This window comes from Podarcis melisellensis, assembly GCF_964234715.1.
Source record: "Podarcis melisellensis genome assembly, chromosome: 13".
NCBI classification, from domain to species: Eukaryota; Metazoa; Chordata; class Lepidosauria; order Squamata; family Lacertidae; genus Podarcis; species Podarcis melisellensis.
In genome coordinates, this window is record NC_138545.1 from 28,513,005 (window position 1) to 28,530,111 (window position 17,107).

General features: G+C 45.3%; 1 protein-coding gene and 1 long non-coding RNA gene across 2 annotated transcripts in view; both read right to left on the reverse strand.

Annotated features, from left to right (window-relative positions):
* The window catches only part of MED1 (mediator complex subunit 1), a 28,048-nt gene extending 11,177 nt beyond the window's left edge, over window positions 1-16,871 (reverse strand). Inside the window, exons 1-12 of the mRNA XM_081886202.1 lie at window positions 16,649-16,871; window positions 13,789-13,898; window positions 12,998-13,076; window positions 11,873-11,927; window positions 10,986-11,118; window positions 10,236-10,264; window positions 8,233-8,304; window positions 7,332-7,406; window positions 5,180-5,253; window positions 3,974-4,063; window positions 2,936-3,047; window positions 1,008-1,132 (exon numbers count right to left, since the gene is read on the reverse strand). Coding sequence (XP_081742328.1) covers window positions 1,008-1,132; window positions 2,936-3,047; window positions 3,974-4,063; window positions 5,180-5,253; window positions 7,332-7,406; window positions 8,233-8,304; window positions 10,236-10,264; window positions 10,986-11,118; window positions 11,873-11,927; window positions 12,998-13,076; window positions 13,789-13,898; window positions 16,649-16,676 — 982 coding nt within the window. The 5' untranslated portion in view covers window positions 16,677-16,871. The remainder of the gene's footprint in view (window positions 1-1,007; window positions 1,133-2,935; window positions 3,048-3,973; window positions 4,064-5,179; window positions 5,254-7,331; window positions 7,407-8,232; window positions 8,305-10,235; window positions 10,265-10,985; window positions 11,119-11,872; window positions 11,928-12,997; window positions 13,077-13,788; window positions 13,899-16,648) is intronic.
* Window positions 14,915-15,681, reverse strand: LOC309355622. Its single transcript, XR_014162571.1, has 2 exons — window positions 15,429-15,681; window positions 14,915-15,355 (listed from the first exon to the last, which is right to left on the reverse strand). It is a non-coding gene; the product is annotated as an uncharacterized lncRNA (long non-coding RNA).
* Window positions 16,872-17,107: the final 236 nt, after the last annotated feature.

The window sequence follows — 17,107 nt, forward strand, 5'->3', positions numbered from 1 at the left end:
GAAAAGAAAAAAAACTATAACCACCCACCCAGAGATTTGTCCTCTCATAAAATGCAAGCATTAGCTGTTACCCACAACTTGTATTTGTACTAGAGGGGATCTCAATAATTTTCACTACAACTTGACATAAGAGATGCTTGTTGCAGCGTCAAATGTCTATAATCCGTTATCCAGAAACCACTTGTGCTGAATATATTCCAATGTGGATATTGAATGCTAGGAACTGTGAAATTCTTGACATGGAGCTAACATGAAAATCAGTGTGATCTTATGAAGCACTGCACCTGGGAGAGATGGGTTCAAATACCTGAACACTAATAAATTACACTAGTAATCTTGAAGAAGCAGCAGCAGCAGGATCTTAAACAAGTATATTAGTGAGATAGCCCTCCCATGATCTGTGTGAAGATGAATGAGAAAAGTAGTAGCATTAAAGGCAATCTAAAAGGCCTGAGAGTAATCCAACCTCTGTGCCATGGAAGGCCACATACTGGTCCCTCCCCAATTAGGCAAATTACATGTTTTTCTGTATCTGCTTGCTCTGCGCCATTTGTTTGACTGAAAAATTAACGTCTCTAAGGATTTGGCTTGGATTTAAACAAACACAAAAAACTAGTAACAAAAACAGATTGAGAAGATTAGCTTTTAAGTGGTCAGTAGGGATATGGGGAAAAGGATGAAGACATCCATGTGCTCTCATTAATACAAGACTCTGCTTAGCATTACTCTGATTTCTTGCCTTTTCCCAATTGTATCATTTGGGTTAATCAGTTCCATGATTAACATTAGACACTTTGGGTTTTTTTAAAAAAGAGGAAGACAGTCTGAAGCTGCAGGTATATGGATCTAGGCTGCAGAAATGCTGAAGAACAGGGGAGCAAATATTCATATCAACCCTAAATTTAAAATGCTTTGACTGCTGCCCTCTAGGTGTCAGGTTATGGCACCAAATACATCACTGATGCTAGCAAAACTCTATCAACAGCTTATCTGAAGACATGACTGACCTGTGCAGTTCTGAAGTTTCTGAATGAAAGCCCGAGAAACTGGAATAGGCCTTGGGAACTTCAAGAAGAAGCAAGCTGGCAAATCAACACTATTGGCACTGGTGATTGAGGAGAAAGAAGGTGTCCTAAAGAAGAAAAGATTACAATAGTATTACATCTGGGTTCATGCAAATACTTTTTTTTTTAACATTGGGAAGGCTGTAAATACACTTTTATTCCAACAAGCCTTTGTTCTGAATAACTAATTTATGCCATTAGAAAACTAATACAGTGGTGCCCCGCTAGACGAATGCCTCGCAAGACGAAAAACCCGCAAGACGAAAGGGTTTTTCGGTTTTTGCGACGCTTCGCTAGACGATTTTCCCTATGGGCTTGCATCGCAAGACGAAAGCCCATAGGGAAATCTCGGGGACCTTTTTTTAAATGCTGGCGGTGGGGAGCAAAGCCTTCCCCCCCCTCCGGACTTCAGAAGAGGTCCAGGAAGGCCGGCGGGGGCGAAAGGCTTTGCTCCCCACCGCCAGCATTTTAAAAGCGGTCCGGGATAGCAGGGAAGCGCTTCCCGCTATCCCGGACGGCTTTTGAAGGCAGGCAGGGGGGGCAAAGACTTTTGCCCCCCCTGCCTGCCTAACCGGGGGCTTTTAAATCGCCCCGGGACTGTCCGGGGCGATTTAAAAGCCCCCGGACGGCTTTTGAAGCCTCCCCCCCGCCCGGCTTCGGGGCATCATCCCGATGCCGGGCGGTGGGGCAGGAACGCCTCCCCCAGCCGCCCGGCATCGGAACGATGTCCCGAAGCCGGGCGGCCGGGCGGGAAAGCCTCCCCCCCCCGTCCGGCTTCGGGGCATCATCCCGATGCCGGGCGGTGGGGCAGGAACGCCTCCCCCAGCCGCCCGGCTTCGGGGCATCGTCCCGATGCCGGGCGGTGGGGCAGGAAAGCCTCCCCCAGCCGCCCGGCATCGGAACGATGTCCCGAAGCCGGGCGGCCGGGCGGGAAAGCCTCGCCCCCCCGCCCGGCTTCGGGGCATCATCCCGATGCCGGGCGGTGGGGCAGGAACGCCTCCCCCAGCCGCCCGGCTTCGGGGCATCGTCCCGATGCCGGGCGGTGGGGCAGGAAAGCCTCCCCCAGCCGCCCGGCATCGGAACGATGTCCCGAAGCCGGGCGGCCGGGCGGGAAAGCCTCCCCCCCCGCCCGGCTTCGGGGCATCGCCCCGATGCCGGGCGGTGGGGCAGGAAAGCCTCCCCCAGCCGCCCGGCATCGGGGCATCGTCCCGATGCCGGGCGGTGGGGCAGGAAAGCCTCCCCCAGCCGCCCGGCATCGGAACGATGTCCCGAAGCCGGGCGGCCGGGCGGGAAAGCCTCCCCCCCCGTCCGGCTTCGGGGCATCGCCCCGATGCCGGGCGGTGGGGCAGGAAAGCCTCCCCCAGCCGCCCGGCATCGGGGCATCGTCCCGATGCCGGGCGGTGGGGCAGGAACGCCTCCCCCAGCCGCCCGGCATCGGGGCATCGTCCCGATGCCGGGCGGTGGGGCAGGAAAGCCTCCCCCAGCCGCCCGGCATCGGAACGATGTCCCGAAGCCGGGCGGCCGGGCGGGAAAGCCTTTGTCCCCCCTGCCTGCCTTCCCAGGGGCTTTTAAATCGCCCCGGACAGCGGAGAAGTCCTCCGCTGTCCTGGGCGATTTTAAAATGCCGCCCGCCAGAAGAGGTCGGGGGAAGGCTTTTTCCATAGGAACGCATTAATTGATTTTCAATGCATTCCTATGGAAAACCGTGCATCGCAAGACGAAAAACTCGCAAGACGAAGAGACTTGCGGAACGAATTAATTTCGTCTTGCGAGGCACCACTGTATATGCATTGTCCATCTTGGATGACCTTATGGAATCATTCTAATTCATTATGGTAAAATAGCACCAACAAATGGTGCCTGTTTCTTACCCTTTGTTGTCCACTGGATGAGATCCCATAATGAGAGGGGCAATTGGAAGTTTGTTCATTGTCAGTGTTCCCTCAATTGTAACACATATGTTCATACCCAGGTAGCGAGGAACTGAAAGTGGAGGTAAGTGTTAACTTTTCAAACAGCTGTATTAAATAAAAATAAAAATCTACTGCACAGCAACGGGTAATAAACTGGATGTTATGCATTGCTTATCAGCATTATGCACTAAAACCCTGAAAAGAATTGATCTGGAGGGCCATAGGTTTCCTACACCTGCTTTAAGGAGTAAGTACTTTAAAAATTGAGGGAGTGCCTATTGTACTCCACTTCTCTAATTTGAAAGACCATCAGGTGTGGTGCAATCAGAATAAGAGGGAAGAAGAATGGGTGCAGTGGCAGCAAGTTGGGCCAGCCATGGGGAGAAAACACAAATTGGTTCAATTTGTCACTTGGCTGGTTGCTACGGTATCTAGTCTTTTCAACAAGCTGCAAACTTCATGGCTGGGGGTTTAATGTACAAGGTCCACTGCAGGTCCAGTACTGACATTTAGGCTAGATAATTTTCAGGATACTCCATCATGCTCACAATCATTAACCAGAAAACCAGAGAGTACAAGCTTATGTTTCCTACTAATAACCATTGTCTCTTAAAAAAAACAACAACCACAAACCTACTACTACTACAGTAATCTGAACTCATTATTTAACTGCCTCACTGTTAATCAAGACATGCACCTGTCAAGAAACTTGCCTGGAGTCTAGATAAATTAGTAATCCACAAGAATGTTAATAGGACTGCTTCTTGCATCAGACTGTGTTGGAATATAAGAAGGTGTCAATACTCAACTGAGTGTATACTATACTATTTCAATATACAAACATTGGGGGGAATATCTATATTTGGGAAAACACAAAGAAACCTTATACCAAAATAAAAGAAATCTGCTGCTTGGGGTTCAAAGAAAACCATCAATATAATCCAAGGTGTGTTCAGAATGCACATTTGGAAGCAGAAAGCATATCTAGAAACATACCATTGTTCTCATTCAGAATAATAGGCGCTCCAGTACCTTCCTCAATCAAATCATAGGGTGAAACATAATACTTCAGATTCATCAGGTGACCTAAAAGAAGAAACCTTGTTAATGGGAAAGGGAACACAATGGGGTTGGAAAGGTCAGAAGTGATGCCTATATGTTGATCTGGACATAAAAAATTATGTCCACCTAGCATTTTATGTAATTAGGAAGGTCACAGCTCTTAGGACAAAGATCTACAAATTTTAGGGTTTGGGGGTTAATTTTTCGTACTACCCACCACCTTCTATTCTCTTTCGCATGAAGTTCCATGTATTCCCAAATCTCATTCTCTTATCTGTGAAGCAGAATCCCATCACTATGACTTACAGATCTCACCAGCCCTGATCACTGGCAATGATGGTTGGGACTTTTGGGAGTTGTAGACAAAACTCAGGATTGACAAGGCTGCTCTACCACAGAATAAATTCTGTCCAAACAGATGGCTTTTTGCTTCGAATAGTGTCTTGGTGGGACAATTCAAGGTCATCAACTACATTCCTTTTCCTCTCATGGCACTTAAGATGTGGCTCAGTCTTGAGAATATGCCACCTTCATATTATGACCTTCTTACAAGGAATTCAGGGTGGCATATGTAGCATTGTTTTTATTCTTACAACAATCCCATGAGAAAAATGGCCTGCTTAGTATCTACCAAGCAACTTCATAGTAGAGTAGGGATTCCAACACCCGGAATCAACAGAGAAACCACAGTCGTATACTGGCTATGAACAAAAACCCCCCCAACAACCCAGTAATTTATGATGTGACTCATGTATACCTAATTTACCAAACATGTATTCAGAAGCTCTGAAGGTTCTTAGTCCTGCTGATGGCTATATCTGGGGTTGGGAAAGAATTTTCCTTGAAGTCACTTTGGCTGCAGATTCTGAGAATATTTTGCCTTTCCTGTTAAGAGGTGGATCACTTGCATTTATGGAGCTCTTTGCTTTGCTAGCTAGCAGTCTTCCAATATGCATCTTTTCTCTGCTTATGGCAAACTGGATAGGCTGAGCTCCATAAGGGGCTAATATGTGGATAGGTATTTCAACTCTTTAACAAAAAAAATAGCATTGCACCATTTCACAAGTCATCTTTAAAGGGGGGAAAATGGGCAGTATTGTAAAATGGACCCCTCTTCTGTCACAATATACAGTCGCCTACCTCCACTCCTTGGGGTGAGATAGCCAACACTGCCGTGCAGAATCTTGTCCAAAGGGCTTGCATTGGTGGCTTGCCTACAAACAGACAGAATCAGAGACATATGATAAGCTGGTGCAGAATTAAGACCCAAGACTGCCACAGTATAAATCTTTTGGATTGTTATCTTAGACTGAATTTGTAACATGCCCAAACTGAAATTTTAGGTTTGCAACACTAAGATTAAAAAGAGGAACCCATTTTCCCTTCTGACACTATTTTTTCCTTTTTACTACCACAATGACAGGACAGACAGCTGCTCTTGGATATGGGAGCCTGGAAATCCAGTACCACCTCCTCATTGGACTTTAGCAGTCAATCTTTCAACCGCAGTTCCTTAAAGACCAAAGGTAGTTGTTGGGTTTGTTTGTTTATCTTTCAGTTTTAAGACTCTGGATTCCATAATGCTACCGGTGGAAACTTACCGTATTTTTTGCACCATAGGGCGCACCGGACCATAGGGCGCACCCAGTTTTTTGGGGGGGAAATAAAGGGGAAAAAATTATTTCCCCCCCGGGTGCGGGGCTGGGGCGGGGGGAAGCTAGAGCTTCCCCCGACCCCAGCCCTCAAACAGGCAGCTCTCCGCAAGCAGCGGGAGCGCTCCCGCTGCTTGCGGAGAGGTCCGCGAAGCCTGGACGCGCTGAGCTCAGCGCGCCCAGGCTTCGGCATGCAGGCACCTCTCCGCAAGCAGCGGGAACGCTCCCGCTGCTTGCGGAGAGGTCCGCGAAGCCTGGACGCGCTGAGCTCAGCGCGCCCAGGCTTCGGCATGCAGGCACCTCTCCGCAAGCAGCGGGAACGCTCCCGCTGCTTGCGGAGAGGTCCGCGAAGCCTGGACGCGCTGAGCTCAGCGCGCCCAGGCTTCGGCATGCAGGCACCTCTCCGCAAGCAGCGGGAACGCTCCCGCTGCTTGCGGAGAGGTCCGCGAAGCCTGGACGCGCTGAGCTCAGCGCGCCCAGGCTTCGGCATGCAGGCACCTCTCCGCAAGCAGCGGGAACGCTCCCTCTGCTTGCGGAGAGGTCCGCGAAGCCTGGATGCGCTGAGCTCAGCGCGCCCAGGCTTCGGCATGCAGGCACCTCTCCGCAAGCAGCGGGAGCCCAGCGCTGGGCTCCTGCTGCTTGCGGAGAGGTGTGCGAAGCCTGGAGAGCATGAGGGGTTGGTGCGCACCGACCCCTCTCACTCTCCAGGCTTCAGCGAAAGCCTGCATTCGCACCATAGGACGCACACACATTTCCCCTTCATTTTTGGAGGGGAAAAAGTGCGTCCTATGGTGCGAAAAATACGGTAAATAGCAATTCAAATGAAAGAAATGTACCGTATTTTTCGCCCCATAGGACGCACCTTTTCCCCTCCAAAAATGAAGGGGAAATCTGGGTGCGTCCTATGGGGCGAATGCAGGCTTTCGCTGAAGCTTGGAGAGCGAGAGGGGTCAGTGCGCACCGACCCCTCTCGCTCTCCAGGCTTCAGGAAGACACCCGCAGCCTAGGCAGCCCTGCGGGAGTTCCCACAGGGCTGCCTAGGCTGCGGATAGCAACCTGCTTCCCGGAGCGCTGGGCGCGCTGAAAGCAGAGCGCCGGCGCTTCGGGTACATATCTGCAGCATAGGCAGCCCTGCGGATAGCAGCCTGTCGCCGGGGTGCCCTGAAGCAGAGAGCCTCTCGCGCCGGGCAGACATCAGCCAGCCCCACAAGCTCGGGGGACAGCGGGAAGGTGCAGCGCCACTATCCCGCTGTTCCCCGACCTGGTTCTGGGGGAGAAATAAAGGAAAACATTTTTTTCCTTTATTTCCCCCCAAAAAACTAGGTAATACGGTAATATGCAAGCCTCTTTATTAATAAGCATCTATTTCTATAGACTGCTTTAGGGTACAGTGAGTTTGGCTGTGCATTCATCTTCATGTGAGCCCTTTAAACCTGATCATAATCTGCCATATTTACAGAGGATGGAACTGAGCCTAAGATGTTGTGGCTTATCCGGGGAATAGCTAGTGGATCTGTGATTCAAGTAAGATTTGAACTCAGTTCCTTCCAAGTTCAATGTTCTACTTCCTGAACAGTATTGCTGCTTAGGACATCAACAGGTAAATGCTGGGTTCATTCAGTAAGGCAAACGTCTCTTACCAGTACATCCCTGCCATCTTTGAAAGATCAAGCTCCAAGGACTGAAGAGCCAAGTACATTTTCGTTTTCAGTTTGCTAAGGAGAAAAAATAAAATATTATTTTCAAATTGGTACAGAAAAAAAGACAAAAAGATGCTTTGACGTGGCAACCCTATACACATTAACCTGGGAGTAGGTCTCTTTGAACTCACTGGGACTTCCTTCCAGTATACATGTATAGAACTGCACTGTGAGCCATGCAGAATTGCACTGTGAGCCAACCGGAGCACTGTCCAACCAGTAGCAGCCTTCCATGGAAGGTCGCTCAACTGTTATCATACAAGATCACAGACATGCCAAGGACTTAAGCTTCAGACTTGTTATAGCTTATGTAGATATTTCAGCTGAACACCAGAATCTGGAAACGACAGGAAGGGAGACTGCTCTCGCACTCAGGTCCTGCTTGTGGGCTTCCCAAAGGCATCTGGTTGGCCACTGTGAGAACAATATGCTGAACTAGATGGGCCATGATTCTTAGCTTTCCTATTAAAAAATCCCTTTTTGACAAAATGAAGACTATATTCTAAGACTGGCCATACTTCTAAAATTTCCAATGCACACAAAGGATCCAACCTTGGCTGCACAACTCCTCTTTTAAAAAAGATGCAGTTTTAGACCCTTTTGTGTTCTTTCTAGCGTCAGTAATACTGCAGTTCTACCTTAGTTTCCTTTCTTGAAGTTGGGAGAGATAATCAAGAGCGGTAATGCAGGAAAGGGACGGGGGTGGCACATAAAGTAAGGAGAAAAGGAGCAGGTCGACATACAATTGGGCAGGGTTTCAACCACTATATGCAATGCTCTTACAAATATGTAACTGCAGGTGTTGCCACATCACAGAAATTATGACTAGTGGAATGCTTACTTGTCACCAGGCAGTTTATACAGATTGACAAGACCCTTCAGGTGCTTAGAAAATTCTTCAAAATTTCTCTCTCTGGGAAAGAAAAACATATCAATTTTAGAGAATCTGGAAGAATCATACATGCCAGAGATATTTATAGTTAGATTTACCTAAGAGAGTTGGCAAAAGGAGTCAATTTCAATATTTTAGCTCCAAAAGCACATCCTACTACAGCACTCCTCCAGAAAATTCCAATATGCATGATACAATTCATAGGAAAAATAGATAGACCCCCCCATACTGGAGGATTGCAAGTACTGAAGCTTCCCTTTCAGTATCCTTACTTTGAAATGTTATGGCACAAGCTGCTTGCCTATGGTGCTGTGCCCTCTCAAGCTGTATGTAGGCTTCAGTGCTCTTTTGCTGGCTACTTGTCCTCCTGGGCCTTCTCAAAACTCTCTGAGAGGGCATTTTCCCTATGTGACTCTCATAGCCCTGAAACCACTATTCTGAAGGAGAATTTCTAAGAGAGAAATCTTTAGAACAAAACAAATTATTGTAAGGCCTAGGTGGTTGCCACAACAACCCTATTCTCCTGATAGAAAAGAAATATGACAAGTTCACCAGTGCAGTGCCTGATGATGTCAATGCCCCTGCCAGTATCTATGGCGTCTGCCAAAGGTCTCAGAAAATACCCCTTCAAAAAGTCACAATGCATGAGAGACTATTTGCTCTTCCCCCTCTGTTGCTATTTGCACTGGCTTGGCCTCTCCTAGACACACACCCAGCAGCCATTTTGTGCTATACTATGCCCCTTCGGTAGTCATTTTATAACTAACATTCACAGTGCTTTCTTAAAATTCCAAATGTGCTCACTGGCTGAAAAATGTTGGTGAACCCTATGTACAGAGTGACGCCACTCCTAATTTCTTATTAAAGTCTCAACCCTGCCTTCTTACTTAGGAGCAAAGGAGTTGGCCTCTCCTCAGTGTATGAGAACAGTCTTCATATAATTCCAAAGAGGAAGTAAAGACCTTCTGCTGAAATCTATGTTTTTAAAAACCCCAAATATGCAAGTTACAGTGACTTATCCAATGCATTTCAAAGACCTTCATGGATAAATAGAGACCTTTCAAACATGAGCTTGAAGCTGTTTTACAATTCTGTTTGGAGGGCAAGACAATCAACTATTTGACAATTTGGGGGGAACAGCAAACTATGGTTTGTACTAAGGAAGAAGTAACGCAATGAATTGGAGAGCCCACAGGGAAGATGGAGGGCCTTCTCATAAGGCCCATTCATATAACACCAAACCCAACTTGGTGTTGTTTGAACCAGCTCAGTGAATACAGAATATATATTGGGTCTCTGTTGCACCAGTGTCAATCTCTCTCACATGTTGTGAGAGAGATTTGGGTCAGCTTGTACAAGGCTCAAGTCATAGCTAATTAGCCACCAAAGGCAGGAGCAACATACTACATCCTAAGGAAAACTGCATGCTTAAAAGGCTCGTTTTGGCAGGGTGGTGCTTTATAACAGGAAAAAGAGAAAAGAAACCTGATTATGGTGACCCTAAAAATTCCATATTGTCTGGATATTGGACTATTTTTTAAAGCAAGTAAATAAACATTCTGTTTCATGATCTCTGATATGAGCTATTTATGCTGCTTTTCAAAAGAGCCAGAAACTGAAAACTGGATGAATATCCTCAGTTCATATGCACGCACTGTTCGTTGTTAAATCTAAGCAACACTGCTGCCTCACCCAGTTCTTCAATTCTTGTTCATTCTAAAATCTTCACCTCACCCTACACAATTCCTGAAAAGCACTATGGTTGAGAAAATATCTGTACTCTATGTTCTAAAATAGCTAATATGGTGCATGAGTAAGCCACAATAAATCCAGAATGCTGTATATAAATTGTAGAAGAGACATTATAGGAAATGGAGAAATGGTTGTAGCCATACAGCAGAACTGCACAGGGAGAAGGTATGTAGCCAGTAATGAAAGAGATTAGTACTCACCTTAGATGCTGCACCAGCTCTGGGCAACTCTAGAAGGGAAAATAAAAATGTGTGCTACAACTTCATTTGAAACAGTTGCAGTTATTCAGCACAATGGTGCTGGCTTAAATTGTACATGACTATAGGGAATGTCAGCTTCATGCAAGCACAAAACCCTAAAAACTTTCCTAAACAGGATGTTTGGACAATGCAGAAGGCAGGTCAGAGGTATCCAGGATGATTAGAAATGACTGCAGGCATTTTGAAGGATGAGACTATAAAGTTAAAAAATGATATCAAATCTTTACACTGCTCCGACAAAGAAGAATAAAAACTAAGTTTGGGGAGATGGCGAGAATTACAAATGGTGCTAACTTAGTTAGCAAGCTGTTTGTACCACACTAGTAATAGGGCAAAGGGAGCTTTGACTTCTCTCGCTACTACTGAGGGATCCAACATTTTATTAAAGGCTGGGAAATGATAGTCTCGGTTTTGAAAGAGTAGGTAGAATGTGAAAATGTGGCAGCTTGTGACTTTTTTACAAGGCTAACAGAACTTAAAGGGAATTGGGCTGAATAGATCACTTCCCTTCTGGAGAAGTGTAAAACTAAATGCAGGAGTAGAGATATATGGATTTTAGGAAGCTGTTAAGCTCAGGGCTGATACATACTGTAGACTGCCCTGCGCTATCAGAACAGAGTGGGCCGTAAAAACATGTTTCTACAAAAAGTAGAAGGCAGAAGTTTGGTGTGACCTTCATACTCTACGTACCACAGGGTTTTCTCCATGATGGGCCACCTTAACATCGCACAGCTGTCCTGTAGGATCCAAATGGACTTCCACATAGAACATGTCTGAAGTTATGTAACATTCAGTGCCATTTGCACTAAGATGAGATCCAAGACTTACACACAAGGAAAGAAAAGATATTCACACATGAAAAGCTTGATCAAATACCAATCAATAGCACATCAATTAATCTGTTTGGCTGGAGGCATATATGCTGGTCTCCCTTGAAGGCTCAAAATTGATAATAATGGGCTGCATACAGGTTAGTTGCACTGAATTTATGCTGAAGCTGCAATCTTAACCTCACTTTCAGGAATTGACATCAATAGTTCTAAACAGCCATAGATAGGATTGTACTGTAAGTCTTGATTAACTTGTCCCTTTAATTCCTGTGAGAAATAAGTGCAACAACCAATCTTGATTCTAGTCCAATGTGTAGGGTACATACCTCTTACATTTCTCTTTCTACATAACCACCATGTGATTGCTATTTGGCAACATTCCTTTTTTTAAAAAAAGATTATTTCAAAACCAAAAAAATGGCAACATTCCTTTCCACCCATCCAGGGCAGAGATGGAACTAAACTAAAATCTAAGTCTAATTAAATCAAACATTTGATTTGCTGGACCTCACTGTAACAAAAACTTTGGCTTCTACATTCTTAAGCGTGTAGCATAAACAATGAATAAAAATAATACAAAAAATGTGATTGGCTGTAGTCTCAATTAGCTCTTAAACATAAGATACATGAAAAGTATTAATCTTACTCAGTGGTGGGGAACCTATGGCCCTCCAGATATTGCTGGACTAAAATTCCAAACAGTCCCAGCCAGCTGGCCAATCGTCAGGGATAATGGGAGTTACTCACCCATTTTGTCTTGCAATAGACTCTAAGCGATCTGTCATGGCAGGTAGTGATGTCACTAGGAGGAAGATGAGCTTGTTTAAAGCCAAGTACATAAGCAAATTTATTCAAGTCCCAATAGGTGATAGCCAACCAAGCCATACTCAGACCCACTGAAATCAATGGACAGTTGATCTGAACTGAAAGGGGGTGGAAGACATAGAGGTTTATGTTTCCATCTGCTGGGCAGCTGGAGCTTTAACTGCCTGAGAAAGCCAGCTCACCTTCACAGCCCCTTATTAACTATGAGGTAGAGGCAATGGCCAAGGCACTTCTATTTGTCACTAAACATGTGTCACATTCCAAAGATGCAGCCCAAAGACAAGACCCTGCCTCTTGGTCAGCAATCCTACAATTGTAATCACTTACTCCACAACTTGCGGAAATAAGAGTAAAAAATTGATCCTGAACTGCCCTCAGATGTGAACATAAGAGGCAACTTCTGTGTCTGTACTAATTTAATTAGTTACTTGATTAATTATACTTGATATCAGAAAGTGACAGAATTGCCACCTCAAAGCAGTGGCTGTTTTAAAAGGTGGATAACGAGGATACTGAACTATGCAGAGATTCAACACACAGTCATCTGAGTGGGAACTTCGGGCTCACAGGAGCTTTTCGCTTACCCAGTTTTCCCATTGAAAAAAAATGAGAATTACTATGGTACAGGCTGCAAGTTTTGGTAACTGGCTGAAACAGGAACATAAACTATCTTTCTTCTTTAACCAGACACCAAGTGGTTAGCAGTGTGTGATATAGCATGTGACTATACAAACAGTAGTAATTGATTCAATAAGTCTATTGAACATGAGCATTATACATGCCCAGTATGCAGCTTACCCATTACAGCAACACAGAGCCCAAGAATGCAGTTATAAACATACAAGGCCATAAGTTCCACTAAATACAGTAGGACTTCTGAGTAATCATGCAAAGGGCTGTCCAATAACCTTGAGGGTATCATAGTAATTCTTTGCGCCCATCTAGTACAAACCATATAAACACCTTTATTATCCTAACGTCAATCCCTCCTAGTCTTTTTTATTTTAACCACAAACACTTATTTATGTTTCAGAAGCATCTACCAACCTTTTAATGCCTTCTGCAAAGTTTCTAAGCAGCTGACAAGATTCTGGTGACCAACAGAGTTCATTACAACTCGCTTTTCCTATGTTCAAAGGTGATGAAGAGAAAAAATAGAGAAAGTGTTCATGCACATTCAGCAATACTGTGAAAGGAAAGCTATAACTAAAACATTGGAGCTTTCAACCGCATTCCTGAAGGCTTCCACTTTGTTTGTTCTGGAAAATCAGTTCCTATGGGTGCTGTAAATAAAAAAACCCTCCACAGATGCTGGCCTTGTGCATTATAAAGCTAGACCATTGTATGAGTCACACCAACTCAAACCAATGACAGCTCAGAATTGTTCTACTAAATAATAGCAAATAAAAATAATGATTATTCAAAAACTAGATCTTTTAACTAAAACTTTCTGTGTTCTAAGAGTTACTAGGTTTTTGATAAAAGAATCAGCAATGACAGTTTCTTTGCAATTGTGGCCCATCACTGCCAATCTTCCCATATAGTGCATAGTTGCAGAGGAATGCTAGGCACCTTCATCTAGGGAGTATTCACAATTGATATGGAACAGCAGCAAAGACAGTGCTACCAGAATGGAGAGCATGTCATAGAAGTCAACCCAGAATCTTCTGTATCTGCAGGGATTCTGTGAAAGATGCACACATCCTGTGGAAGATCTCCTGGCAATTTACTGTTGACAGTGTCCTCTTTAAGTAGACAATCTTGACAATCACTGTTTTATGAAAATGTGCAAGGAGATTTTATCAAGTACTCCCATCTAAAATAAGCTAAACCCTTACCATAACTTGCCGGACAAGCTTCATGGTTTCTGTCCAGGGTCTACTGTTAGGGTTAAACTTGACATGAAGCCTTTCTAGAAGGGAACTCATCTTATTCAGTTTCTCTGTTTCTATAAGAGAAATTGCAAGTCAGTGAAGCATACTATATATTTGAATTTCAGTCCAGAGCTGCAGGTTCACCTTCAAGTTCCCTGCATAACCCCCAGAGAACATTAACTTGAGCTATGTGACCATGAATAGACTAAAGTACCTTGCAGAATAGGACCATGGTACATGCAATCCAGAATTCTTTACAATACATACCGTCAACATTAGGTAACCAATGGCAGGTACTGATCTATGTTCTCCATATTTCTTACATACAGGTGTAGAAGAGATCAATACTGTCATAAGTAAAATATCAAGCTCAGGAAACAATAAGAGGGCTTAATCCTACAGTGAACACAGCTAAAAGGGGCTTGCTTCATATTGTTTAACCTGAGAACTTTATTTAAAATCCTATGCTAACAATGGAATGGCAAAATCAAATGGAGGAGGAGTTCAATATGTTGTTGTTTTAAAGGCAAATATAGCTCAGTGGGTTTACAAACAGAAACCCTAAAGTTTAATATTTTGTTTCCAGTTAAAGGACCTCAGGTTGATTCTTTTGTATCTACTGGGGTTGATATATTTACTATTAATGCTCTCTGTGAACGTGTGATTCTTAAGTGATGCATCCCTTTCTGAGACATTTATAAGAAGGCAGGTTAAACAGGCATTGTTTTCAGCTATCCTACTGGCAAACTAACAATGCTGTAACATCTAAAATGCACACTACTGCCACTTTTAACATAGGAGGCTTCGCAAGGGAGCAATTACTTCATTATTTTTAAACCTCAGAAAGCAAGTTAGGCAGCATCATACATAACGAGCAAAAGATTTGTAAAGAAAGATGTAGCAAGAATATTTACTTTCCTTTTTTCAATGGAAAGTCAAGTAACCTTTAACACAAAGCCGTAAATAGCAATTCACCTGACTGCCTGTGGTGAAGTAAGAACTACCTCCAGGTAACAAGGCAGGAAAGTTGTAAACCCACAAATGACTAAGAGGTGCATGTTGGCAGGCAGCCTAGAATTTTTTTTAAAAAAATGGTTTCTTTTTGGATGTTGCTATTTTTCTGAAAAGCTTCAGAAATGCAGAAGGCATCAACACCTCTAAAACCATCTCCATTTGATTATGGGTATTATGTATGTAATTTACATTGCTGGAAAAGTTTCAAATTCTTAGGCAGCTGCTGAGTGACAAGTGTAGACAGCATATTTCTAGGTAGTAACACAACTGCAATTTTTTCTTTCCTTGACATTTCTACCAAGATATCATCTATCTCCAATTTAGGATGATCTTATATTGTCATATACTCAGTATATTGGTCCATCTAGGCCACTACTGTCTGCTGATGGGCAGCTAAGCCTCATGTTATTTATTAGTCAGACAAAGGTCTTTCAAAGCACTGCTTATGGTCTTCTAACTGGAAATACTAGAGATCTGAGATCTTATGCACACAAAGCAAGTACAGTACTTTATTACTCTGCTATGGTGCAGCCTGGCGTGCTCTGGTCCATGGGGTCACGAAGAGTCGGACACGACTAAACAACAGCAACATGGTGCATCCTCACCAGAAACCTTAAAAACCTACACTTCACTGTGTTTTGAAAAGCAATAGATCACTCCCTCTAGCATGCCCTCCATACACATCCCTGGGTCTGCTAGCTAGTTACTGCTTGCAGACAAAAGGCCTGAAAGAACCTTTGATTTAACTAAACATGGTGGTTAGCATATGCTAAAGAAACAACATCCAGCTCCTTTCTGAGGTTTAAGTCCATGAAAGCCCCTTTCTCTTTCTACACAGCCCATCTCTTGGCATGATGGAGGCTACATGATGCAAAGGCTACAGTCCTAAACATGTTCTAGCGAGTCAGGCCAACTGAACATAGTGAGGTTTCCTGCTAAGCAAGCACAGTATAGGATTCAGAAGTAAATTCCACACTTGCTTCTAAGTTTTGGGTGTTCCACCAAGCCCCTTTCCACCTGCAGGATGGGGAGTCTGCTGGCTTCCAGATGTCGTTTGATCCCAGCTCTCATCAGCCCTAGCCAGCATAGCCAATGGTCAGTTATGATGGGAGCTGGGGCACAGCACCATCTTGAGGCCCATAGGTTCCTCACACCCGCCTTAAAAGCAAGTGACAGAGAGAGATCGAGCACATTTAAATAAAGAAAAGAAAGCCAAACTCGTTTCCTGCCCCCCACTGAAGAAGCATTCAACTGTTGCATGCTTTGCAGATACTACCGTAGGAGCAGACTCCTAGCCCCCCCCCGCCCCAAGTTCACAGGCACCGCCATTAAAATGGCGTGCATGTGCTGGATCTTATGATTGCGTTTCACCCTCACCCCCATATTATATAATACTAATTTTATTCAAGTCGACACCCCTGGATGCTACATTTAAAAAAGGGGGGCCTTTTAAAAAACTCCAATCTGTACATAACTCCCGGAGAAGAATTCAGAAATGAGGTCCGAGCTCTTTCCTCCCGTCCATGGAAGGGAGGCGACTCATGAACCTGCCCCGTAGCTCTCTTTGAACGAGGAGCTGTGAGGCCCTTCTGACCTCTTCTTTCGATGCATTTCCGCAGCCCAAAAGGATTGGGCGGCGTTGGCGGGCGAGGGGAGGGGGGGCACCTTAATGAAATCTTCAAACCGCCGCTCGGACTCCCGCCCCCCTCTTGGTCGAAGGGGCCTGGTTTTCCTACGAAAGTCGAGCACCCTCACCCACAGCATTTGCTAAAGGAAAGCGAGAGATCTTGACCCTCCCCCGGTCACTCACCCTCGGCGCCCCCTTGGGCCGCCTTCATCCCTCAGGAGCGTGGTGGGGCGGGAGAGGGGCCAGCTGCCCCCCTCCGCTCTCCCTCATGTGGAGGTGGGGGGAGAGGGCCTCTCCCGCTCCGAGGTGGAGGCGGCGAGGCCGGGGCGAGAGCAGCAGTTGGCCTGAGACGCTACCCCGCAGCAACCGCCATCCCGCCGCCAGCCGCGCGAGACCACGTCCCGCTTCTTCTCGCGGGATTCGATAAAAAAGGGGAGGGGAGAAAGTTCACAAGGAAATCCCGCGGTGCGGCCAACCGGCAAAGGCTAGGGGAAGCTCTCGCGAGATTTGGACACATACGCGCTCGGCTTCTTAAAAGGACGCACTTTTTAACTGTTTCTCGCGAACAGCTGGGGTTTGTTGTTGTCGTCGTTTGCTTTAAACATGGAAGACTTTTGTCGAAGGATGAGAAGGACCAAGTTT